Here is a 27,724-nt window from a genome sequence, read left to right on the forward strand (position 1 = left end):
ATATAGCAAATATTACATAACAACTCGAGTCGAGACAAAGATCGACGAATAACTGGAATAACGAGTAGTACGTAGGTATTCATGAAATTATTCCCATCGGCTTGGATTCTCACGACAACGACGACGACGACGACGACGACTAAAACCGAGGGAAAAAAAAGAAGAATGAAAAGAAAATGTAGTATCATTTCTTTATTCGGTAAAATAAAGAGATGACTTGAAAAACGTGTCTCTTTTTCTCATTCTCGACAGACGGACGCATAGGGCTCCAAACAATAATAACGCATTGGAAGAATGAAAAGCTTTTCTGCCCTTCGGCTAAATCCCTTCCCTTTCTCGTTTCCTTTGTCATGAAGCTTTCTCTCATTCCATTTCTAGCATCTCACTTTCGCCTCTCATGCGATCGAGCTAGCAAGCAGCAAAAGGTATCAGCATCGGCACGTATCCTCGTTTTCTGTCGCGACCGAGTTAGGCGGTCTGAGTTCGCACATGCGCCCGTTTGCTAAAGCTCGCGATAGCGAGTAAGAGAAGGATGGGAAGAGGGTGAGAGAAGACAGAAGGGGTCGTCAGGGAAATCAATACGGCAATGTCCGCCGGTAACCGGCCCAGTCGGGGCTCATCCTTTGCAAGTATCGCATCGAAGCTAGTGCAAGATCAACAACGTTACTACGTCAGCATAGTCGTCATCAGGAGGGTCCATTTCGGTCGAAGGTCATAAACGAGGATCGACCTCGTACCAGAAAACCAAATAATTACTAGTGAAAATAGAAAAGGAGGAAGTTGAGCGACGTTAATTGCATAAGGGAAGATAAAAAGGGAAGATAGAAAGGAAAAAAGGGAGAAAGAAAGAAAGAAAGAAAGAAAGAAAGAAAGCAAGCAAGCAAGGAAGAAAGCAGGAAGGAAGGAAGGAAGGCGGAACCACCTTCTGAATCGTAGTTCTGTGAATACAAGAGAAGGGGAGGAAGGGTGATATCGCTGGTAGGGTATCGAGTAGATATCACGAAGGTAACTGACCCTGTGCAACAGTGGCAATTCTCCCGATCCTATCGCAAAGCTTCTAACGTGAAGGAGGAGATCACTTGAAAACTACAACTTGTTCCTTGACTAACTATCCATAAAAAAGAGAAAGAAAAATATTTATTGATAAAGTATTATTAGTGATATTCATCGAGAAACGAGACATCGGTTTGCGTCTATATTCCTTTATCCTCTGTCTGTCTATTTCCGTCTCTCTTACTCCCTCTCTTCTCGGAGAGGATTTAGTTCTCCTATTCTACGATAAAAAGAAGTTAATAAAAAAGAAATCGAATAAATAAAAAGGGAGGATAAGGTGCAAAACACGATTTGATCAGTCGAAACATTCGTGTCGAATATTCTTTCAAGTACAACGATCGAGTTAACAGGCAGGGAGAAGCCCGGCAGGCTGTTGGGACGTCTGGTAGGCGCTCGCGATTGCTCGTTCCGCAGTGATTTATCTCAACACTCCCAAAACGGCAACCCGTCGTTGTCGTGGTGCTGCCGGGGCCCCGCCGTTAGCCGCGAGAGATCGCGAGAAGGGAGCACGGCAGAATCGATCGGAGGATCAACGAGCGGATCGGTTGCCTCCTCCGCAAACGTTACCACCGCTTCCTACGCCGCATCTTGTTGGCGGCCAAGTGAGATGGAGGAGAAGTCCTCGGCGCGCTTCTCGGAGTACCTGTTCGCCAAGATGGACGGGCAGGACGTCTCGGCCTCTCAGGGTCCCCGCAAGGTGACCGCCGACACTAGGAAGTGGATGCGGGAGAATCTCTTGCTTATGATCACTCTGTCAGGTGTACTTCTTGGTGTGATCCTTGGTAGGTATTCCGAAAAAAAAAAAAATAAATAAAAGAAACAACCATTTAGTAATTCGTTTATTTATCTCATTATCATATCGCAATCAATTTATTGATCGCGCATACGAAATATCCCCAAGGAGAATACTTTATCTATGCTTTAACTGGACATACATACATTTTTTCTTCTTCTTTTTTGAATATGGTAATAACGCGATAAGAGTGAGATTGATTGATTTGTTATTTATGATATAGCTCTTTATTGATATTAAAAAGAAAAAAGAAAAAAAGGAAAAAAAGGATTAAAAAAAAACAAGGCATATTTTACCCTAACAGTTTTCTCAGTAACCGCATTTGTTTATTTATAAACCTCGGACGGGGATGGGTCAAACGGCTTTTACTTTGCAGGATAAAGTGCGAATTAATGATTTACCATAGAAGCCAAAGTAACCGATAATTGCCACCTCGTTATATTACGCTACGTGTCATATCTATTCTCGAAATTTTAATTTTGTATTCTCTCTCTCTCAATATTTATTATTTTACTCGGATAAAATATTTCAAGGATCTTTTTACGTATTTGTAAAATAATTTTTATCGATTAAATAATTGTTTCAAATTAATTTCAATGAATAAGGTTAAGTTGCGCTCGTTGAAAAAAAAACAGAAAAAAAAAAAATCAAAAGTTATCTTAAGAGAAAAAAATTGAAATAAGTAATAGAGCCATTCGTATTTCTATCGTATCACACGTGTACTCTCGATAATCAATGGATTGTACGGATGTTGAAGTAACACACGTACCAAGTGCATATATGCAAATGTATGGTCGATAAGTAATTGCTTGTCTATAGAACGAGAAGGGAATATCGGGCTAGGTACATATACATTAAAGTTATTGTCCTTTCAAATTCCCACATCGCTTTTGTATTCTTTCTTGTACAAAGAATTGTCTATCGTACATGTAAATATAATACGTTTCCAAGTACTGGTCTTTTAAAATACAGTATCGATCCTATCTAATAAAACGATATGATAAAGTTCACGAGCCATTTTAACCAAATATTTTTTCTATTTTTACTATTATTATTATTATTATTATTATTATTATTATTATTATTATTATTCAAAATGACGTGTACAACTATGACCAAATAACGAACTATTTTACCATTGGCATTCGTATGTTTTCTTTGCATTCGATCGAGTTCGTTACTGTGTTGAAGCAAACAACAGATACTTATCGTTATTGTCAATAGTGGAACACCTCTCATTTTTATTTCTACCTAGTTTTTTTTTTTCTTCATGATTGATCATATGTACACTGTCCTTTATATTTCTGTTGGCCTTGGTTCTCTTGGCATATAGTTGCTCTTGGCATATCGTGAAAACGATTTATCACGTGGACTCTTACTTTAATGTTCTTTATATCTTCGATGCGATTTCAATGACAATATATTTCTGAGCCATAATTCGAGAAACTGAATAATATCGTTTAGTTGTCATCTTTAATGGTATCAACTTTGTATTATTTGAAAGAATTCTTTCTTTTTCTTTTTTTTCTTTTTTTTTTTGTTATTATTGTTCGCGATCATGAATCAAGCGTACGACAGAAAGCTCATAATAAAACAATGTGGCTCTCGTTGATAATTCAATACCCGATGACATTAGATTTTCGTCGCTAGAATGTTCATAAATATTAAATTAAATTACAAATCAAAGCCAGCTATAATCTCGTGAACTATTTTTGTAAAATAGAGAAAGTATATTTTACAAAGATAATTATGCAAAGAATATTGCAAAGTCGGTATTTGCTTCGATCGATAAAGCTTAAGTTTATGAGAGTTATATTTTATATTTCCACGTCAACGATATAGATTTTACTTACAAAGTTACGCGTAAAATAGTGATCGAGAGGAGAATTCAGTAAAATTTACGAAGCGAATCATTTTCTAACTTTATTTCATTCGTAAGGAAGACTAACACGAGGGATCGTTCGATTATACGCTTTCAAATGACTATCTAATAATATTTCATTAACTTTACGAGTAGTAGAAGAAAAAAATCAATTTTCTAAAGTTTACACTTCATAAGTAAACTAACATAATTGTATTATAAAACGTATCGTCATGCTTTTAAAAAACGTAGTCATATGTGCATAATCATTTATTAAAAAATAATTACAAAAATTGTTATCATAATCTTATAATAATAGATAACACAATAATTAGGAAACGTATTCAAAAGAGAAACGTCACGCACGTTGTTCTTTAGAAACGGTTATGCATAGAAACGTTTGCTCGTATCTTCAAGGCTTCCACCCGTTAATTTTCATATCTGCGATGCTCGAGTCATCTTCGCAATATCGATCGTGAATTTCGTAAGAATTCGTGCCAACGAGGACGTAATGAAAAATTCTGAATGATTATGTTCAAAAGAAAAAGAATACTATTCTAATGTGTGTGCGTGTGTGTGTGTGTGTCGGGCGAATAGGTCGGGGTGGAATTGATTACGTGTGTACTCGTACGTTATTGACGACCCAGTTCGAAATTACCGTATTCGTTACGTAAAACTTTTGCTGTGGTCACATTATCCCGTTAAAAGGTGTCAATCATCGACGAGAGGTTTCCTTCAAAAGTCTCATCTAATTAACTTTTCCTACCGAAACTCGATCTTACTTAAACTCGTATCTTTAACATGACCCTTTGGAAAGGTTCAAGGACGGTTTCTGTTTCTTCTTAATATTATATCGAATTAGAATCCATATAGAATGCACGTAGTGCATTTCCACCTACGGTTTTTCGGTAATCCTCTCATTCGGTAAACCTTTCCTTGAAAGATTATTCGAAAAGTAGTTATTTTCTTTGAATAGAGAGAGAAAGAGAGAGAGAGAGTAAAGCTCAACTTATCAAATGTCTTCCTTTCTACGAGCTTCTTAGTACGTCTTATAAATTCTTATTTAAATACAATGAAACGTTCACCAACGCTTTCTACCAATTACTCGGTAACATCTTATATTAAAAAAGAAAACTTTATTCAATTAGAGATATAATTATCTCGATAGATGGGATACTTCAATCTAAAGGAGTTGATTAATTTCTTTTGAAATCTACTTTTACCATGTTACAGTATCTTCTATTACAAAAATTATCTTTTATAATTAAAGGATTTGGTTTGCGACCATTGGGCCTTAGCGAAGACGCTGTCATGTTGATCAGCTATCCTGGAGAACTTTTTATGCGAATACTGAAATTAATGATCCTACCGTTGGTAATTGCTAGCCTCATATCAGGTAAGTCTTATTATATATACTTTAAACAAAAACAAAATAATACATTTAATATCACATTTGTTAAATATCATTTTTTGATTTGATTTTAAAGGTTCAGCCAGTTTGAACGCTAGGATGAACGGAATGATAGCCGTACGAACTCTCGTCTATTTCATACTCACGTCTTTCCTTAATGCCGTAATAGGAGTTATCCTTGTTCTTGTTATTCATCCTGGAAATCCAGGAATCAGGGAATCGATTACACTTCCGACTCACGCCAGAGCCGTCAACATCTTAGACAGCCTTCTGGATTTAGGAAGGTAATGAACAGTTCTATTTTTATCTTCCATCCTGGCATTTTCCAAGGCGTAGGTGTCGACAAGTTTCATTTCCATTCCTAATAAATTCTTTATTTCTTTTTTTCTTATTGTTATTCAATAAGCTTGTTTATTGAATAACCAAAATAACATTGAGCCCCGTGGTTTATTGCGTGAAAACTGTGTAGGTGTAGATTAATGAAAGATTTAACTCGTAAGACAGTAGAAAAGGGAAAAAAGTGAAATATCGTAGCTTCTAAGTTGAAGGATTAAGGTCGCTCGGTTTCACGATCGCCAAAACTATTAAAACGAAGAACACTCATTGTGATCACGGACACTACTACATTTACTAACCAAGAGACCAAAATAGATGTGCATCGATCGTGCGTGATTTATTCATGCGCGAAGTACGCTTTTTCCTTGTCCGTGGTATCTTTCGTCATATGGGCGGCACTGCTAAACGTTTTGTTCAAAGTCTTCGAATCGTAAAGTGTCCTCTTTATATAAACGCTACTTGGGTGTAGAGACGTCATTTAATTCAATCCTTTTTTATGCTTTTATTTTTAGGAACATGTTTCCTGACAACCTCTTTCAAGCTGCATTTCAACAGGTAAAAAGAATCTTCTTTAATTATTTATATCAAAAAGAAATAAAAAGATTGAATAATAATGATAATGGATATTGTTTTAAAGGCACATACCGTTTACGTACCAAGAAAACCACCGGTACAAAATCAAACCGATGGTTTATCGGTCAAAGTAGTTGGCGAAGAAGACCTGATAAGAGTGATCCAATATAGAAGTGGTACCAATACTTTAGGCATCGTCTTCTTTTGTCTAGTCTTTGGCACTTTCCTAGGTACCCTTGGCGAAAAGGGTCAGGTTGTGATAGATTTCTTCAAGGCTGTTTTCGAGGTCATTATGCGAATGGTCTCCACTGTAATGTGGTACGTAAATCTTAAAAAACAAGAAAAATAATCCAATTGAAATTATAATAGATTATTAACCAAAATCATTTTGATTAAACAGGATGACGCCAATAGGTATAACTTCGGTAATAGCAGGGAAAGTCCTCGGTGTGAACGATCTGGCGCTGGTAATGTCGCAGCTAGCCTGGTTCATCGTCACGATCGTGATCGGTGTCTTTTTCTATCAGCTGGTGGTGATGCAGCTGATCTACCTGGCCGTCGTGAGAAAGAACCCCTTTAGATTCTACGCCGGCCTCGCCCAGGGTACACTCACCGCCTTCGCCATGGCATCAACGTGAGTCGTCGACCTTCGAATCCCAGCCCGACCTTCAGAGAACCCATCACGCCTGCCTTAAGGGGCCTCGGTCGTCATCGTCATTGTCGATTTCGATCCTGTTTCTCCACTTTTCTTTTTCTTTTCTATTTCCTCACATCATTTAAGAGAACAGAAAGAACGTTAAGAAAATATCAGTTTCTTCTATTCCCAACACTACAAAAAATAATCATTTTCCCAAACGTCTTTCTCAATATAATTTTTTTCTAATCTATTTATCATATGTGACTCTCTTACGTGATGGTGATCGTCCTATTAAATCTGCACGCGCACGATATACCGATGACGACGTGAAGACAGTGAACGTTTTCGAGAAACGGAAGGGCGTGTCGAAACGACTTGAATCGATTTTTTATAGAAACAATGTGTTTCAGCCAGCCGAGTGGAGTGGCTTTACGAGGCCGTGGTCCCCGAATCCTATTCCCTAAAATTTGGCCCTAAGATTTATACGGCGTTTAAAAGATGTATTATTTTACCTTATCGTGTTGCATTATCGTTTCCCTATTGCGGAAAACGTCTTGTCAATTAGGTTTGTTATTTTTTTTTTTTTTTTTTTTCCTTTCATGTCGACAAAACGTTGTATAATTCTAGCCGTGATAATTATCCTTTCCCATCCTTCCTAGAACATTTTACACAATCTCTCTATTGTTATCGCGTTGTTCGCGAGGAGAGCTCGTCATGCCCCATGAAAAAGTGAGAAAGAGAGAGAGAGAGAGAGAAAGGGAGAGAGGTATGCAGTTCCGGGTGGCACTTAGGATGTGGATTACTACCGGTACCTGATACTCCGTGACTCGAACTTCCTCCGATCCAATTATCGATTTTAAATTACGGAAGTTCGAGTGAAAATCGGAGTGAAAGATTTCCACGTAACGCACGTAAAAAGTACTTTTTCATCTAGGCAATATTATTTTTCATTTTATTTAAAGTTGGTGGAACTCTTCAGGAAAATTGTTAATGTCGTTCAACACCGGAAATCGGCTGACTCCGTGTCACCTGGACTGATTTGTGGCGTGGAAGCTTCCTCGAATTTCTTCGAGGAGGGCTCCACGTTTGATAATATCTTCATCGTTTATTTAGCTAAGTATTAGCATTTTGTACAATTTTTCAAGAGGAACTGGAAAAATATTGGTTGTTTGCGCCGAGCCCGCTCTTCCAGGTTTGACGGGGACGTCCTTGACTGGCGAGAGCTGCTGGACCACGTGCGATCATTATTTTTTACATCTCGATCATTCATTTGTGCGGATCGCGCGAAGCAACGATCATTTTTCCAGTTCAATGACCTTTCCACGTTCCCAAATCGCTGACGTAGAATTACTTTTATATTAAAGAGTGCGCAAGAAATAATTTCACCGATCTATCTTGAACAAAATCTATATTAAATATTATTTAATATTTTCGATATATTTCATAAACGAATCGCGTTACTTGTAAAGTCTCTTTATTTGTTCGTAAAAATATTATTAAATCCGGTCTTCCTTCTTCGAACCTAAAATTGTAAGTGTTATTCCGAAATGTTCTTCCTACGATCATGATTCGAAAATTAATGTAAATTTAGAATCGTTCGGTAAAGTTCGAAACAATTTTCTAAATATCATTTCTACGTCAATCCACGAATTCATTTCCACCAGCCAATAAGAAAAAGTATCCGATGGAAATCTGTGGTTTAACCAGAACGGTCGACCTCCAGCTTTCCTTGGCTCCTCTCTCCCTCACCCTGGACCTTAATCACTCAGCCATAATCATCGTTAACGTCGAATCATCGACAGTGCATATCTAATTCAACCTGTTTTCTCTGTGGATTAACTTTTTCCAGAAAAGAATCGTACACAACTGTGCGTACACTGTGACACTGTGAGACACTGAGTTATCAGTGTATCTGAACAAAGACTATATGAATATCATGATGATGTATTAGAACACGCGCTGCACGCGGCCTTTTGCAGGTGGTTGACACTAACAAAAAGAGAAAGAGAGAGAGAGAGAGAGAGAGAGAATGACCGAGGGTGGCCCTTGGTAAGTATTTAATGGCCGCAGATGAAGGTACATACAATTGTCTGTTACAGATTAAATTAACTTCAACGTCAACTTGGAAATTGGACCGATTAGCAGGCCACCTCAACCATAATCCGTGATTAATGCCGCTTGATTTTCAGTTCTTCGTCACGGTCATTCTGGCTGTCCTTGATAGATTCTCTGATGTCTCTCGATCCTTCTCCCGTTCGTACGTTTAGAAACGAAAAAGAGTTAGATGAACGAGTCTTAGTCGACTCGTTTTGCATATCATTCGGTTTCGTGAGCATGAAATGACCTCTCCGTATTGTTATCATTACTATTATTACTGCCAATTCAATCATTTCGTATAATATTATCTATATAGATGAATATGTAATAATACGATGATACTATACATTTCTAAAATATTTATATCGTTTAGAAAGAAAGTACTTCTTTTAATCGATAGAAAAAGATCTCTTATTTAACGCCAGAATGATCCTTATCGGCAGCAACCCTGGGGCATGCGGATTTATCCTTTTTTATTAAAAACGAGAACGTTGGCCTGGTGTTTCTCTAACATAGCTTTGTACAGGGCCGCCGCACTCCCCGTTACTTTTCGACTGATGACCGAGAAGCTCAGGGTCGATCCCAGAGTCACCAGATTCGTCCTCCCGATTGGGTGCAACATCAATATGGACGGTACCGCGCTCTTCGTCGCGGTTGCAAGTATCTTCATCGCTCAGATGAACGGGATTATTTTGGGTTTCGGGGAGATCATTACGGTTATGTAAGTTTAATACTTAACATATTTGTTGTTCAATAATATTTAATGAACTAGTCACAAGAAACTTCATTTCTTTCTTTTTGTAGTTTGACATCCACAGCAGCATCCGTTTCTTCAGCTTCGGTTCCAAGTGCAGCTCTAGTTTTATTACTAGTTGTTTTGAGTGCCATTGACGCACCTGTTCATGACGTTTCTCTTCTCTTTGCTATTGATTGGTTTGTGTAAGTTTCTTATTTTATACTACAGTTATATCTCTATATAGATATCTTCAACACAATTCAATACAATCTATATACGAACTATGTTTTACAGAGATCGTATAAGAACGACCAATAATATGTTAGGAGATTGTTATGCGGCTGCTGTAGTAGAACAATTGTCTAAAAAAGAATTAATGGCATTGGACGCAGCAGCTTATCAGGTAGATTACAATCAATGTTAGGGTAATTATTGTATATTTAAGTATCATTACTAATCGGTATTTGTGATCTTTCTTCAAGTCTGAAACAGTACTGCCCACAACCTTAGCCAATGGATGCATCTCGGCTAACAGGGTACCCGATCCTGATACTATCGTCGTTGAAATGCAAGACGACACGAGGATAGCCGGCATCGCCAAGTAAACTAACTTGTTGGTAGGGCTAGGCTATCACTTTATATGCTCATTAACGACATTCGCTTTGCAAATCCAATCAACTTACTCAAGCTTATCGATTAGTATTTCTTTTTCATTTGAAAATCAAATGCTTATTAAACCATCAAACCATCCTCTAATACGCTTTTATTTCTAACTTCGTTTGTTTTTGAGGGTGAGTCATTGATTACATAGTAGATTGCATAAATAATAGATCGATGGTAATGTAACGCGCTTGTCGTTGGAACGATTCATGAAACGAGTCTCGAACTCGACTCACCACCATGTGCTTGTATGCAAATCATTGCGCAACCAGCTTTAAAATACATACAACACGATAAGTCGATACGTGATGATGTAAGAACATTCAGTTTACACGTTATAGTTCAATGATCAGGCTAGAGCTACGTGGAAAAATACTATTGTCTGTTCTACCTATAGATGAAAGTCTGCTTTATCGTTTTGTTATTTGTAAATCGATCGTTCGTTGGATGAATATCTAACAAGTACCAACAGTGCAAACTTCAATCCTTTCTTTCATTTGACTAATTACATAAATCTAACATTAATTGTTGTCATTCGTTCAAGAACATATTATCGCACGTGATGTAGAATCATTTGAAGTACCTTCGATTCATTTTGATCGTGCATTTGTTGCATTAGATGTATTATCCCTTTGTTCATGTCAGGAAACAATCTTGCTATTAGTTCAAACTTCGTTATCAAAAGTGACACTTTAAGACTTTATTTTACATTTGGATATTTGTCTTTTTGGTTTGTTTTTAGTATCAGCGTACTACCAATACCACGAAGTGTAACGGAGGAGACCGTTTGACTAATGGCCGATCTCGCAAGACAATTTAATACGGTATACCAACGAGGTATGCCGATCGAATGAGAACATAAACTCTCAGTGGCGAGGTTAAACATTAGGCACGCCAGTGCCTTTATTTTCCCCCTTATTCATTTCTTTTTCGTTTAATTTTATTTATAAGAAAAAAAAACTAGAGTTACCAACTTTTCAATCCCCCAAAAGAAAGAAAATGTCGACAGAGACACTCGGCTTGGACACTCGATGACTATGAAAAGTCACGGATTTACTAGTATTTCTCCATTTTTCGAAAGAGTTTAAGTGAGCAAAGTTTTTAGACTGCGATTCGATAGACTAGAGAAAAAGAGGGATAGATAAAAAGAGAAGGTTCGAACGCAAGACAATTTTAAAAGGAACAAAATATTGAAACAAAACAAAAAAATGAAAAGGAGTCAATATCGTATCGAGACGTGCATGCGTTTACGATACAAGAGTAGCAATAAAATATTTGAGATACGTAAGTTTAAAAAAAGATAAAAAATGCGCTTCTATAAATTATTATAGGAGCAACGAGGTGCGGAGATTCGATGATTCGCGCGTAAAAAAATCTCGCTCGTGTATACTACGAAAGTGTGTTTTCCCGTCTATTTTTTCGTCTACTTTTCTCTAATAGATCTTTCTTTTTTTTTTTCGTACGATTTTTTTTCCTCTTCTTTTCTTTCTTGTTTTTTTTTTCTTCTTCTTTTCTTTTTCTAACCAAAATTGGTATTCGTTACTCCGAATGAAACGGTAGTTTTCAGAACGATAAAAAAACGATGGACAATTTTGCTGGTAAATGAAAAAAAAAAAAACATACTTGTCGATTATTAACGTGAAAAAAAAAAACTAAATATTTAGTCTGTCTCACTTGACAAGTGATCATTCGCATCGTCGAATGGTGGTGCCTTAATTTCGATGCGCCCTCGGATCAGGTGCGATGAAAGTAATGCGCGTCGTTGATGTATTAATTTTCATTAACGTTTTAACAACACATCATCCATTAATTCTTTGAAGAGAAACAACAACAACAACAACAACAAAAAAAAGAGAAAGAAGAGAAAAAGAGAAAGAAAAAAAAACGAGTAATGTGTTTTCCTGCAAACATTTTCTTAGATATTATTATCGTCGAAGACAGACGATGATGATAACAATTAATTTAGTACTTTGTATTTAAAATCATCGACGTACGATGATCGATCGATCGATCCTAGTCAATGACGCGATAGAAATCGTGTCAGTGGTTTGAAGATAAACAAAAGAGAGAGAGAGAAAAAAAAGAACAAAAAAAGGAAATAAAAATAAGTAAAAGAAAAATTTCATCGCGAGTGATACCTATAGTAAGTGAGACATCGTAAGTGAGAACTAGTAAGAAGAGTGAGATTTAAGGATTTAAACACAAATATACATTTTAAACGAGTAGTGTTTCCTGCGTGTTAAACGTGTTTAGCATCATCGAACCCTTTGAAAACAAACAAAAACAAAAACAAAAAAAAAACAAAAAACAAAAAAAAATCATTTATAATATAAAAAATGCATTAAACAAATACAAGCCTCGTCCGATAGTTTTTAGCAATCAAATTACTCGATCGTATTTCCCTTCCCGCTTCGGGGGAGAAAATAATGATGATTGTAAAAGAATAATGCACCACATTAGAGGGATTATACTTAGATATCCTAAGATATTAAAAAAGTTCGTTGTAATTAAGTATAATTACATATCCGCGATGCGCTGCTAGTCGTGTAAGAGAGAACGTAAGGGAAAAAAAAAAACCAAAAAATAAAATAAAACGAAAGGTGCTACGAGATGTTTACGCAAGACTAATGACGTCGTTGTTTCCTCTCACGAATGAGAGAGAAAAGAGTTAGCCTAGCTTTTATTTTTATTCTTTTTCTCGTAGTGTTCGCGTCATTGGCTATGATGATTCGATTGCTTGTATAATAAAAAAAAAAAAAAAGAAAAAAAAGAAAGGAGAAACAAAAGAAAAGTAAAGGACATGATAATCAAAAAAATAATAACAAAAAGAAGAAGAAGAAGAAGAAGCAAAAAATTGATTACAAAAAAGAAAGAAAGAAAGAAAGTAAGGGAAAAAGGACAAACGTTGCTTTTTCTACATTCTCGTCGATTTACTTACGATCGAATCGGATTCAAATCGATTTTTGCGACGAGATAGATAAGAAGAGAGGATTTCAAATAATAATACTGATACAGGTATAAAACGTCATATCGCGCAGTTTCGCGTTTAATTGTTTGTCAAATTAACACACGAGAGAGGGTTATCGTATACAGATACAGCGTTAACTATCATTTTCGAAACCCTTTACAATCCTCGATTACTTTCCGGTTGAGAAAAGGCGGGGAGGGGGTGGGGGGTAGGGTAAAAACTTGCGAGTATCGATTTGGAAAATAAAACGTGAGGAGAAGTTAGAGGATACTTTTTAATATATAAGTAAATAATCGACGACAAAATTGAAAATGATATAAAAGATGTTCCGATAGCATCTTCACTGAGTCTCCTCGAAAGATTAAAAAGTTGTTCATACCAGTTCGAACTTTTCGCGAGCGACGAATGCGATGAACAACGATCAATCAAGATAATAATTATTCTGTCTCACTTTTGTAATTAGAGTGTTCCACAGTAAGACAGCTCGCCTTCCAAGTATATATATACACTACAAACATATATATATATATATACACATATATACACACACACATACAATGATTAAACGAATGAAAGGAAAAAAAAGAAAGAACAAACCAGCACATATGCATCCCACTTTTATCATCGTTCACGAGTTATCGAGGAAAGTGTCGTTAGTATTTCGTCCGAGAACAGAATACCATTGCAATTTTTATCTCGATGTTAAAAAGAGAGAGAGAGAGAGAGAGTAAGAAAGAGTGAGAGAAATGGAGCGAAAGGGAGAGAGAGAAAGAGATAGAGTGAAAGTGAAAGAGAGAGAGAGAGAGAGAGAGTAAGAAAGAAAGAAAGAAAGTTAATTAGTTAGGTCCCCTTTTCGGTGGGACCGATAATCAAGACTGGACACGCCATACGATAAATATTATCGTCTTTTTCATCGGCATAATGTATTATTATGGGTAAACGATTCCTATAAGGTTTCGCTAATTTTAGACAAATTAAATAGGTAGGTCGATACGTGTTTTATCGTAGAGGCTGTTTCAATGTACAAAATATTTCGAGTACGTAGCATTTACGTAGGTGGTACGTACGTTGTTTCAATTTCGTACGGATTTTTGAAACGAGGCGAGTTCGACTTTTCCTATCCTTTTTATTTTTTTTTTCTTTTTTTTTTTTACTTTTTTCTTATTTTAATTTCAATCTCTTTTGTGAATAACTTTCATGCGAGCTGGCCAACGCGATTTGTACCATTATAAAGGAAAAAACAAAAAAAAAAAAAAACGCTTTACCGGTGTACACGGTATTGATTAGAGACCAATGATCACTTCTTTCTTTTTTGTCACACGTTACGAAGGCTTCGAAATAATTTTAGATATAAATAAAGCCGGTGTTCCGATCTCGATCGATTTCTTCATTTGAATTCTTATAAACACACATACACATATTCAAACAACATTTTGCACGTTTTAATTAAAACAAAACGTGTTCAGATTACAAGATTATTATCGGACATGATTCCTTTTACGCTCGCGTGCAGTATACCTTAATGATATATATATATATATGAAAGAACAAATTTTGTTCTGTCTGTGTTCGTAAAATGAATAATTTAAAAGTAACATACTAAACGCAAAACTACAACAACTACAACAACAACAGCAACAAGAACAAGAATAATAAAGAATAAAAAAAAGTAATTATTATCAAATTATCAAGATATTCAAAGACTACGTGTTAATATATAGATATAACATCTTAACGTGTTGTATAATAAAATACAGGTTTGTACGTGGAGAAATTTGTGATTGTTAATTAATCCTTTACCTTGTCTTTTACTATTGTTCTCATCAGTTAGTAGTGGCGACTTCTTTGAAAAGCGTGTACCTGAAAATAGTGTTATCAAAATGAAACTATGACGAGTATACTCGTGAAATAAAGAGTATGCATAGCTGCTGTAATATTAAATTAAATTGTAATTAAATGACTTTTATTCTTGTATAAAATAATTAATTTTAATATTAACTATTAATGTATACTTAATTTAAACGTATAGTTTGCATATGAAAGTTTTCTCGTCAATCGCTGCTAACTGATTAAAAAGTATTATTGTGTTTAATAGATATAACAATAAGCTTTTCTTTGAAAAAGCTTAAATCTCCTGCAATTGAAAATGGAGGGTCTGTGATGGTGTTAAGAAAGTAAGTACGAGTGATTGTTTTTTTTTTTGTTAAAAAATTCATTTAATTAAAGCCCACCATAAAGTAGGCCTTTTCGGCTCGGAAGAGTCTTTGTACAATGGAATGAGAGAACGTTTGTTTTTATACAAAATATGACATTATCTATATTCGCTGATGAGTATGTATATTCATTTACTTGAACAAGATGAAGACCGGTTCTCGTTACATCGAGATTTTTTTTCGAGAACCGGATGAGAGAAAAAAAAGAAAGAAGAAAGAGAGTGAGAGAGAGAGAGAGAGAAAAGAAATGAACAAAAAGATATTAAGAGGAAAAGGAATGCTTTTGGAGGTTACATTGTCGCGAATATTTAATTAATAGCGATCAGTACGATCGCGACAATGCGTTCGTTTTTTTTAAATCGATTATGCGAACGAGCACGACGTGTTCGACGAAAGAAACGCTACCGATTTATAAACTTGAACACGCTACATTAGAAATAATTATTACAAAATTATTACAAGAGAATTTAGTTTTAACTGTACAAGAGCGTAATAAACTTTCGTCGAACGCGTTGTGATCTTTAAGAAGTTCTTTTGTTCTTCTTCTCTTATTTGTTCTATTTTACAAACAGTCTCTAGACCTTTTGTTTGAAATTCATATTTTTTGATTATAACGGCGAGTTCCTTACGATTTCGTCGATTTAATTAATTATTTACACGTCTACTTAAACGTTTTAAACTATTTATCGTATTTACAATATTCGCACGAGTATTATTTTCTTTTTTTTATTATTTAAACTATCGATAAAACGTCGATCGATCGAAATAATTATTATACAATAATACATCTTATTGAGAACTCTTCTTAAAATGCGATCAGTCTTCTTCTCGCTCGTATTCTCTTTATCACCAGATTTACATTCATACAACACATCCCGTTTTTATTTTATATTTTTGTCGAACATATATGATCTTACGTTCGCGACACGAAGAAAAATCTATAAATTATTATCTACTAAAGAAGTTCTTCTTTTACATTTTAAATACAACAAGTTCATTTAAACGGAAAACATTTCATTCAAGAAAATGCATAAACTCCTTTTAACGACAATATTTTAGAACACAAAAATTCTATTACATTCGGTTAGAAATAATGTATTATCCATGCAAGGAGTTAAAAAACACATTCATTCACTTGAAAACAAATATTACAGTTTACTATTATCGACACTTCACTCGCAATACAATCTTCGTTATTCAACAGCACCCAATAATCAATACAAAACTATCACGTTTGATCTGTTTTAACGAAGAGTCTCTAACAATTTTTCAAATTAATTAGTATACAAATGTTCCTTTACACAGTCTTTCTATAAAGTTATTGATTTCGATGACAACAGCCATTAGCCGTTAGTTTAAATATACAATAACAATACTAATATTATTCCACAAATTTGTTGAAGTAATTAATTTAGATCCTCAATTCAGCGTTGGTAACGGGGATACCTCTATTGGCACTTTGACTGGCTCTCTGCGTTGTAGGTGGAACTAAAGGACTGATACTTGGACTCCTAGTAGCCAATGGTGACAAGGACGGTGAGAAACTTGGACTCAAAGCAGCCGAAGGGAAAGTGGAAGCATCGTGACTGATTGGTGATCTTGGCAAGATAGCTCTGGCCAAGGCCGGAGCTGCCAAGGATCTTGGGGCAACAGAAGTTAAAAGAGGTGGCGGCGGTGCTTTATGTACAGACTTGGCTCTACCACTGCTACCAGAATTTCCGCTTTGTACGCTGGCAGCATCGTCCTTGAGCCTAGCGATCTCACCGAAAACATGAGCTAATGGTTGATATTGAGGGCCCCAATCTAAAAGATAATCCCAATTATAAGACCCAGTAAGTTCTTCCTCGCTATGAACAATGGAACTTAAGGAACCGTTCATGCTGGGTCCACCAGGTACTTCCAGACCTGACGTAGGCCTTCCAGGTTCGCCGATTTTTCCGTATATCAATGTAGCGATGTCTGCTTCCGTCGCAGCTTCGTCTTCAAATAAATGGAGACTATCCAAAGGAAGAGCTTCCGGTGGTCTTCTCGGAGTACCAGCTGGTGGATCAACGATACCTAACCTAGCTAAATACTCCTGTGTATTGTGAACGGACAAATCGCTCGCTGAGTCTCCCGTTTGTTGTCCCTCGTTGATCATTCTTATTTCTTCGTCTTCACCGTCGTCCTCGGCTGATCCTCGTCCCGATGATCCTGATTGATCGCTACCAGAGAGTTCAGATGTAGCTTGCTGTTGACCGGATTGTCCTGAAGTTCCATAAGGTGGTATCTCATCGTACTTGGGTGGTGCGAACTGACACGAAGCACCACCTCCTCCGCCACCACCTCCAGCAGAACCTCCATTTCCGTTTCCACCTACTCCAACGACGCTTCTTATTGGAATAGTATCGAAGGCACTGGGATCCACATAACTGTTGGAGGCAGTGGCGTTGTTTTCTCCGTTTAAACCTGGCTTTGTCCCAGGCTTTTTGTGACGACGATTTCGCAAGTGAAAATACAAAAATACAGCGCCAAATGCGAGAACCAGAAGAAGTAAAGTTATCAAAAGACCAAGAGCCCAATCAGGTAAACCGTTCGATGCGGCAACGGCCATATTGGATCCAATATCATTTGGTATTGCTGTAGCACTTGCTCCTCTGAAATCATTACTGTCGTTATCTACCAAAGTGATCTCTACTACTGTACTATTCGACAGAGAACCTTGTCTTCCGGAACTGGCGCTTACTACTAATCTAGAAGATCCTTCAACATCCATATCCATATGCATTAATTTTTGTTTGATGATTAACGCACCAGTAGTACGATTTAATTTAAAATAAGGATGTTGGGACGTCAATTGATAAACCACTCGTCCATCTGGTCCCTTGTCACGATCGGTAGCAGTTACGTGACCTATCACAGTACCCGGCATCATCTGAGAACCACTTCGAATTCCAAATTTGTACATTTTCTCGGTAAATTGAGGGAAGAATTCATCCCTTGATTCGATTTCTACTCTGACTCTTACTGCCGCCGTACGACCACCCATGTCAGTTGCTCGCAACGTGAAAGCATAACGATTTCGTTGTTCATAATCAAACGTAGCACACGTAGTGACAGTTCCTGATTTCGCATCAACTTCGAAAAGTTTCCAACTATCGTCGATGTCAGAAAATCCAGTTGCAGCTGCCGATACGATCGAATAATTCAACGATCCAAATATACCTCGATCGAGATCGGATGCTCTTGCTAAGAAAACGATCGTACCAGCTGGCTCATTTTCACCAACGAATTCTAAATATTCAGAAACAGGGAATTTAGGTGAATTATCGTTCACATCTTCCAAACGAATTCTTAATCTTGCCAAAGCACAAAGAGGTAGCAAGGGATCGCTGTCACATGCCATGACAACGAGATTATGAGTTTCTGGTTCTAAATCGCAGTCGAGAGTTGCATTAACCAAAATAGCACCAGTATTCTTCTCCACACGAAAGAGTCCAGCATCATTTCCCGACGTGATATCGTACGTCAAAGTGGCAGCTGGGGTGCCAGCTAAATCGTCATCCTTGGCATGTAACATGGCAACTGTACTATCAAATGCTGCGTCTTCTTTAATCGAAACTTGATAAAGTTCTTCAAGGAAGCTTGGATAATTATCGTTTATATCTTCGACGATAACTGTCACTGTGACAAGTTCATCTCCTACCAAGGAACCCATTGTTGTGTTCTCATCCCTCGAACCAAGTTTAAGTGTATATCTAAAACAAAACAAAAAAGAGAGGTTTAAATAATTGTAATAGTTGGTGAAATAATAGCAATTATTTAAAGAAGAAAAAAAAAATATAATACTCACATGTCTTTCGTTTCTCGATCAAGCGATTTAGCTAAGATCAATCTTCCCCTGGACACTTCGAAAACTCCAGTCTCGTCGCCAGCGACGATAGCACCGTCCAAAAGATCGACATCCGATAATCTCATCAAAGTCTTGCCCCTCGATGAGTTCTCCTTCGCATTGATTTTGTATTCTCGTCCAGGTAAAGTGTTCTTAAGACTGCTGAGTCTTACAACGACCGAACAAGTCGCTGAAGCCGATGGTTTGCCATGATCTTCGGCCACAATCGTCAGTTCTACTTCTTTTGGTAATGGTCTTGGTATTGCTGTACGATTAACTGTCAATACACCAGTACTTGGATGAACGGTGAAACCCTTGACAGGTTGTAAAAGATAATATCGTATTCTGCTATTGTCTTCCGTGAAATCGTCGTCGGTAGCGTTAACCGTGAGTATTTCTTGCAGTCCACCGTGTCCTTCTAAAGGAAACATAAAAAAAAAAGATTGTACATAAGATGAGTTAAACAAACGTGAACAAAGCGTGTAACTGTAATCACAACGCAACTTTCACGGCGTCACCCACGCATTAAATTAGCCATGCTAAGTGCAACGCGTATTAGACGAAGAGAGAATGAAAGAAAGAAAGAACGAAAGAAAGAAAGAAAGAGAGAGAATAATATTTTTTTATCTCGGTCTACCCAATCCGCTCCATTAGAAAATATATTCTATTGGTCGTTTAAAGCGTTGTGTGAGCCAGTAAGAGTCAAAGAGAGAGAGAGAGAGAGACGAATAAAGAAAGAGAGAAACGTTCTCTCAAGAACCCGAAAGACGATAATTCACGCGAATGACGCTCGGGAGATCCGATAATAAATTTTCCAGCACGTAATTATTGTCGCGTCGGACATGGGACGCGATTTCTTCTTCTTATTCTTCCTTCTCCTCCTCTTCCTTCTCCTCCTCCTCCTCCTCCATCTTCTTCTTCTTCTTCTACCGAGTGTGGGTCTTGGCGACACCGAAAAGCGTTATAAGGTAGAAGAGAGAAATGCTTGCGTCGCACTCGGTGAGAATCGATTATCGAATCGTAGGAGGCCGCGGGACCTCTCGAAAAGAGTTCTCGAGAGAGGATCGAGAGATCACGCGCGTCGAGGTCAAGTACCCTCGGGCTCTTCTTCTTCCAGCTACGTCCTCATCCTCCTCCTCCTCCTCTTCATCTTTTTCCTCTTCTTCGTCCTCCTTTTTCTCCCACCCTTTCTACTTCTTCTTCATCTTCTTCTTCTACTTCTTCTTCTTCTTCTTCTTCTTCTTCTTTGGCTTGTTCCCGACGAAGGAGGAGGATAAGCCGTCCTGACATCGGACCGAACGGAAGTATGAAATAATAACCAGTTATATAAATCGCTCGGCGGAGCCCTGGGCCTGACCAGGGCCCCGTGCGCACAAAAATCATTTCGATGCGTTTCAAATCGTCGGATAACTCGGCATTAATGTGCCAAGCCGCGGCGTAAAGCGAGAGGCCAAGGAGGAGGAAGGTAGGAAAGGTAGGTAGGATCGGAAATAAGGAGCATATAAAGCTCGCGGTTGCCCTTTGGGGGATGTTCGGAGGTGAGGTGGTAGGACGACCTCGAACAACGATGGCAAAAGGGACTTTAAACCCTTTCGAGAGGGACGGACCGTATAATTATTGCCGAGTGCGTAAGATCCCCGGACGAGAATTCGCTTTTCGAATTCTCTCATTGTACCACGTGACCATCCCAACTTTTTCTGTCTCTCTCTCTCTCTCTCTATCTCTTTTTCTCACACAAATACATACACGAATGTACCTTCAGTTTCATCTCGTCGAGAGAACAACGCGATTGTAACATTATTTTGGGAAACGTTATATTATAATATCTATCCATTACAACGAAACTTTTGCAGACATTTTTGGTTTGTGTCACGAATTCACGATGTGTAAAAAAAAGGGAAAAAACTTTAGAAAGAAGAAGAAGAAGAAGGAATAACAGAAGAGGGGAAAGTTAAAGAATAAAAGAAAGAAATAAGATGTAAATTCGTAAGATTATCCCGAAACATGTTCTTCTAGAGAGAATCCTCCTGCCAATCGGAGTTCACTCTGTTTCCCACTCTCCGGCAAGCAAATACACCATTAGGCTTGGTCCTATGTATTTTTAATAAGTTTCGAAAGACTTCGAAGCCGGCGATCTCGGTCGGTGGTTGGAACGAAGGCGGCTTTTCGGCTGCCTCGCAAACGGTGTCCCCGCGTTTATTTATGTGCGAGGCGTTTGCAATCCACCGCCTCACCCCACATTATTCCTTGCCCCCCTTGACAATCCTCTTCTCTCTTTTGCAGCTAGCTTTTCATCGCTTTCTCTCTCTCTCTCTCTTTCTCTCTCTCTTTCTCTCATTCTTTTTCTCTCTTCTCCCTCTTCTTCTTTGCGCGCTTTATCTCGGCGCGGTGTCAATTCGAGTTTGGAACACGGGCAACAGGACAACGCGTGTCTACTAAAAACCAGTTTTTAAACGCGCGTTTATTTCGCACCGAGGGGGCTCGTTCCAAGTATCTCTCTCTCTCTCTCTCTCTCTCTTTTTCTCTTCATTTTTCATCTTTCTCTTATTTCTTCCTCGTCCTTCAACGGCAAAATAATACATGCAAAAGCAAGCTGAAATCTTTGGCTCGGTTATCAAGCTGCGAGTTTGTTTTTTTCTTAACCAACATCGATAGTTTTTATTTTAATTTCCTTGTATTTGGAAGATCGCGAATAATCACGCGAAACACAGCAGAAGATATTTACGTAGAATCATTTTCATAAATTATTATATTAATAGGGGTGATTGTCTTTTGACTCGTGGAAGACGATTAATCGTTCATCTCTTGTTATCGTGTATTGAGATAAACGCAATTGTACGCGAACTAAAAGCGATGAAACGTTCCCACATTGTTATATCATCGATAAAAGAGAAAAAAGAGAGGGTGGGAGGGAGGGAGAGAGAGAGAGTAGTAGAACAATTTACTGGAATCGAATCGCCGATGTATCTGAGAAAATCTTATGATCTTTACGGTCGACAAAGGCTATCGGATGATATAACACTGAACTCGGAACAGGATACGGTCCAACGATAGTAAATATGGCAGCTAGAGAAGAAGAAGGCCGTGGGTAATCTCGAAAAAGCATCGTTTTGAGATAAATCAAAGGACGCAGCATCACGGTCCGGAGCGATAAAAGGAAATCCTACTCGATCAGAATTCTTCATTCTCTCTTTAAGATCTATTTAATCTTTAGTTCTCCTCTTTCTATCGTTTCCTCTAAACTCTGTATAAAGGTTAGATACCTACCTGAGAGTGTAGCGACGTAGGCAGTTTGTTGAAATCTCGGAGCGTTGTCGTTCAAATCGGCTACGCGTACCGTCATATCCGTTGTTGCCTCGTGTATCCCATCGCTCGCTATTACTCTTAAAGTGTATTCGAATTTTCTTTCCGCGTCCAATGATTTTCGTAAAATAACTTTCCCACCATATCTGTCGATACTGAACGGACCTGGATCCGTTGTATTGCTAAAGCGATAAATCAACGCAGGTGAACTGTCCACGTCGTTCGCTGTCATGGTCGTTAATACGCTTCCTACCGCAGTACCTGTCAAATAGAAAAGATTGTTAGAAATAACATTATTTACGATTAAGGTAAGAATATATAAATGTATTTTAAAGTCTAATCATAATTTCATATTACGCATACATTTCTACGTTGTATATTATACAATAGTCAATTATTCTTAAATAAGTAGAACCCATTGAAACATTTTTTGATCCAAGTATAATATATACGTATATATATTGTACACAAAGAGACTTTCAATTGAACTATAAGCCTAAAGAAGTTATCGCGAAAATGTTATTATTCTTTGTTGGTTACTATAAGATACGATTTTTATTTATTCGCGCGACATCTTTCATTTCGCATTGTCAACGGTGACGATCTTTTCCGATACGAAACTCGAGCATCAACTTGGTCTTTCTTTTCTTCTCCTTCATTCTTCTTCGTTCTCTTATTCTTTTCACATCGAGTGGCGCCATTTTGCGATGGCAAGGAGCTCCCTTCAAAGGAGTCGCGTTTAAAATGCATTGGATTCTTACTATCGCGTCGTTTTATCTCGCTCGTGCAAAGAAGAAGCACTCTTGAGAGAATGAGATGGATCTCTTAGCAATGAGATCGTACGGGAGTTGTCGCGAGTAGCGAATTGCGGAGCCTCTTGTTTAACTCTTTTTCAAAGACTCTCATTTTGGTTAGTCGTAATAATTTCTCTTGGCTCGTAAACGCGTAACGAGCCTTCGACGTTTATTCTCGTAAAAATTTCTTCATCGATCGATATTAACATCCGTTCATAAGTTCCTCGTTATTCGTCATTCTTCTCGACAGTGTAATCGAATTTTACGACCTTCCTACTCGTTAAATAAATATATATATAAATAAATAAATAAATAAATTATTAAATAAATAGATAAATAAATATGGAATAGGATTATTAATAAAAATGTAGGAGCCTCCGTATTCGTGTAACCAATCCTTAGAAGATTGTAAAAGAACTACGTGAAAATGGATGACATTGAATCGCGAGACATTCGAATTCGATTCCAGGAGAGTTCACACTCTTGGTGGAGTCAGCAACATCGACTGGCTTGCAACACCTGCGGCGATGAAAGAATTATTCCGTAGGAGCGCGACGTGTCCGAGGGGGCCTCGGCAACTAGTTGGCACGCGGCTGAATCCGTTCATAAATTTCAACGCGGATCGTTAAAGTCGTGTAAATCGGTTTCGAGTGTGCCTTACGTATCGACTAATCTTTTGAATTTCCCCTCCAACCTCGTAACTCGTAATGCTGGAGAAAGATATTGTCAGGGAGGAAAATTTACGTTCTCGAAATGCGGGTATTAGAATTGAAACGATGAAAGACGATGCGAAGATTATAAACGTTGCCTTTAATCTCGACGCTAAGCAGACTACTCGTAAGTAAGTACATAAGTGTATATATATATATACATATATATATGTATATGTATATGTATATACATATATGTACACAGAGAAGAGGATTACCGAAGGATCGTTTGTTTTAACGATCGTTTAATGACGAACCTCTTAAGCATCAAGCCAAATATTTTTCTAGAAGAGGAGAATGAATGTTCTCAGAGAATGTTAGAAAGACCCATCTAACTCTAACGCGAATACAATTAATTTCGATTACTTGGTAGTGCCCGGATCTGTTTCCGAAGCTTCCTAGAATGGGAATCTCAAGATGGGAATAAAATGGTCGTGGTGTGTTCCTTGTAAGGAAGAAAATCTACTCGTCGGTGGTCTACCATTGTTTCGATATCTCGTGTCAATGCCACTTTCGGAATCGATCGATGCCTTTGATTAAATCCTCCCCTGGCAAAAGGGTCGCGCGCTCGCGCAATGGGCGCACGTGGCCCTCGAAGGGCCTTCGAGCAAGAACGCGAGCGAGGCTCCGAGTTATCAAGCAACGACCGCGCCTCTCATTCTAACGCAACGGGTAATTAAATTTCTTATTCCGGGGCGGGGTAATAAAGAACGATTACTACGTGCCACGTTCAAATTCGACCTTGTTGCGCATCGGCGAAAGGTATTACATATATATATGTACATATATTTATATATACGTATATATGTACATACGATCGGAGCAGCAGTTCGAGACGCGATAGAGATGATTTCCGTTTCGAGAGACCCTAATGATTATCGCCTCGACGTTGTTGGGGATTTACGCTCGGAGGAAATCCTGAGAGAGAACCAGAGAGAGAGAGAGAGAAAGAAAGAGTGAGACAGAAAGAAACTAAAAAGGATAAGAAGGATATCATCGATACGTTCCTCGCATCGAGCATATTTCCCATAGGGGCAGAACGATCTCTGGCTGAATTAATATCCTATAAAAATAATCTAATTTCTATCTTTTATCGTAACGAGGAAAATTATTGGGAATTAAACGAATAATATTTTTCTTTTATTAATTATTATATACGATGAGAGAAAGAGAGAGAAAGAGGGAGCATCTTCTTCAAGAGAATGAGATAGGGTAAAAGGTTAAGGTTTTGAACGAAGAGGGAGGTTTGAGAGGATATTGTTAATCGGTCTTTAATCAGATCCTCGTTCGTTCGAGTGACATTTCTACGGGGTTCTTGCAGGTGGCTCTGAAAAGATCCGCGGCGCTAACTCGCTACCGGGATATCCTTTTCTTTTTCCGTGTGCGAGAGTCCCCTTTCGTTGTGCACGAGTGCGGGCGGTGTTAAATAAATTCTATCGGGCACGGCATCGCGGACAGAAGTGGTAGGTAGCCTCGTTTACACCGGCTTCAAGTTTTATGGCGATACAAATTAGATAGTAATCTCGCGTTACGCCATCGGCGCGCGAGAGTACACAAACGCGCGAGCTTCTTCTTGGATGTTGGAAGAAAGGTTTCAAGGTTTCTGAAGAGAAAAAAACGAAAGAAAAAAGAAACAGGAGGTGTAAGAGGGAAAGGTACCTAACGAGTGGAGAAGGGGAAGCGTCCTTTACTTGTTCCGACAATTAGCATGGACTTGAATTAAGGATCATCCGAATTATAAGATCGCTATCAGGATTTTTCATGACGAAGGGAATGGAAGGTCTTGTTCTTTAAACGAAGTATTACGTGACTTTATTTTTTCTTTTTTCCTTCCGGGCCCCATTCGATATGTTCCATTAGAATTTTTCATTCCGTGCTTTATGAATTGTTAATCCTATTGAATAAATCAGTCGGTTGTTTTAAACTCGATTCGATATTCGTATATATATAATACATTACAAATAAATTCGATTGGGACACGTTCGAGAACATTGAATCGTATCCGTCAAGTAAGAACTTCGGAGAGGGAAAGTGAATGGAAGAGGAGAGAAGGGAGAGGAGGAAGAGGAGGAAGAGGAGGACGTCGAAGAAGGAGAGAAATGGTTAGCCACGAAACCCGCATCGGCAGCGTGCCCTAAGTTATGCAGATTGTTCCGAACAGTCGGACTTTAATGCCAGCATAAATCCTTTACCACTTAACTTTATACTTGGAGAGCAAAGCGCACTCCCACCTAACTTCGTGGTACTTCTTCTTTCTCTACCTTTTCTTTCTACGCTTTTCGTTCCTCTTTAACTTAACCCTTTCTCTCTCTCGCGCTCTTTTGCTATAGGTACCTACACGTACCTATACATATATCTTTCTCTCTTTCTTGCACGAGCAAGATACTCTCTGCCTGTAGGTTCTTAGGGGACGGGGATCACCGTGGCACACTTCGTCCTGCAGCACGAACGTCTCTTTCTCTCTTCGCGTGGGCGACCTTGCGACCGGTTAACCTGCCGCCACCACCCCCGCCACCGCCGCCGCATAGGAGCGGCTAGATTTCGAGAGACCTGCACGTGAAGACGAGTGCACGCGAGCCCGACGATTGAAACCCGAACCGTACTTACTACGTACTATCGGCTCTTCTCATAGATTCAACGTGGAATTTGCTACCGGCTAAATGTTAAAACCTTACTCGTTACGATGAAAATTTGATTAGCTCGAAGAACTACGAGTAACACGTCAGACGTCATCATTTATTGAGATGGTACATGGACAAGTGTCATGAATTATTATATTCAATTCGTATTATTCATTCTAATTGTTTATTATATAAACGCGATCGATCAACGAACAAATTACCTCGGGGACAAGTCCTGTGATTTAATGCTCGAGTTAATAAGACACACTAAGCTTGACTGAAAGCTGGAAACTCGCCCCTTTAATAATAACCTCTTCGCATCTCGTAGCGAGAGATATGCGCGCGCGTCGAATCGTTAAAAAGACTTTCTCTCTCCCTCCCCCCTCCCTCCCTCCCTCTCTCTTCCTTCTTGAAAGAGACAGCAAATTTCTTCTTGTATATACTTGACTCATATCCAACGCTCTACTTTATTGGCTAATTAAAGCAAAGGTAATTAAGCTATTACAGCATACGTGTAGGGTGGTTACAGGGAGAAGCTAATCACTGTACGCTCTGTGCCGTGTCGAAACAGGCCACGGCATCCTTCGTCTTCTTATAAATCTCTGAGAAAATACTTCTTGCTGACTACCTTAGCAAACGACGAGTCACCAAATTTCTATCTTTTCCTTTTACATTTTTTGTTGTTGTTAATTTCTTATTGCGAAACTTACCTTCAGACACGGAAATTACGTTATGCTCAGGAAATGTTGGATGGTTGTCATTGATGTCGATTACTCTGACGCTAAGAGCGGCTGTACCAGTTAATTGTGGGTTTCCTTGATCAGTTGCAATGATCGTTAATCTATACTTTTCGCGAATCTCACGATCGAGTACTATGTTGGTCCGAACTATGCCACTGTAAGGGGGACTGATGGTGAAGGCATTGTCTGGATTACCATCAACTATATGATAAAGTATTCTACTGTTCAATCCTTGATCCGCGTCGCTTGCCGATAACTGTAAAATGAAAATGATTATAAATAAAATAAGCATAAACATATTAAGTGTTTCTTTTTTAACAGAGATAATTTTAGTCTTTCTATTTCGG

At 38.2% G+C, this 27,724-nt stretch overlaps 2 protein-coding genes across 3 annotated transcripts in view; one reads left to right on the forward strand and one right to left on the reverse strand.

Annotated features, from left to right (window-relative positions):
• The first annotated feature begins 555 nt into the window (after positions 1 to 555).
• On the forward strand, positions 556 to 12,221 carry LOC122525226 (excitatory amino acid transporter). Of its 2 annotated transcripts, none has more exons than XM_043647920.1 (11): positions 556 to 1,835; positions 4,978 to 5,103; positions 5,195 to 5,402; positions 5,967 to 6,009; positions 6,092 to 6,345; positions 6,428 to 6,661; positions 9,288 to 9,482; positions 9,566 to 9,700; positions 9,792 to 9,900; positions 9,980 to 10,114; positions 10,900 to 12,221. In XM_043647920.1, exons 1-10 carry the CDS (start codon positions 1,661 to 1,663, stop codon positions 10,100 to 10,102), a joined length of 1,602 nt encoding a protein of 533 aa, XP_043503855.1. In that variant the 5' UTR covers positions 556 to 1,660; the 3' UTR covers positions 10,103 to 10,114; positions 10,900 to 12,221. The 2 variants fall into 2 exon arrangements, with proteins under 2 accessions (XP_043503855.1, XP_043503853.1); XM_043647918.1 differs by having other exon boundaries at positions 9,980 to 10,098.
• Positions 12,222 to 16,315: 4,094 nt separating this feature from the next.
• Positions 16,316 to 27,724, reverse strand: part of LOC122525945 (protein dachsous) — a gene marked incomplete at its 5' end in the record, with an annotated part of 121,795 nt that continues 110,386 nt past the window's right edge. The window contains 4 exons of the mRNA XM_043648987.1: positions 16,316 to 19,075; positions 19,171 to 19,627; positions 22,477 to 22,773; positions 27,348 to 27,633. Coding sequence (XP_043504922.1) covers positions 16,750 to 19,075; positions 19,171 to 19,627; positions 22,477 to 22,773; positions 27,348 to 27,633 — 3,366 coding nt within the window. The remainder of the gene's footprint in view (positions 19,076 to 19,170; positions 19,628 to 22,476; positions 22,774 to 27,347; positions 27,634 to 27,724) is intronic.

Source organism: Polistes fuscatus, unplaced genomic scaffold (genome assembly GCF_010416935.1).
Source record: "Polistes fuscatus isolate 324 unplaced genomic scaffold, CU_Pfus_HIC Scaffold10, whole genome shotgun sequence".
In the NCBI taxonomy this organism is placed as follows: domain Eukaryota; kingdom Metazoa; phylum Arthropoda; class Insecta; order Hymenoptera; family Vespidae; genus Polistes; species Polistes fuscatus.

Excerpts from the sequence above, each read along its gene's own strand:
- LOC122525226 (XM_043647918.1), top strand. The coding sequence starts at position 1,661 with ATGGAGGAGAAGTCCTCGGCGCGCTTCTCGGAGTACCTGTTCGCCAAG. Across the intron at positions 5,403-5,966 it reads AGCCTTCTGGATTTAGGAAG|GAACATGTTTCCTGACAACC; the intron begins GTAATGAACAGT and ends TTTTATTTTTAG. Across the intron at positions 10,099-10,899 it reads AGGATAGCCGGCATCGCCAA|TATCAGCGTACTACCAATAC; the intron begins GTAAACTAACTT and ends GTTTGTTTTTAG.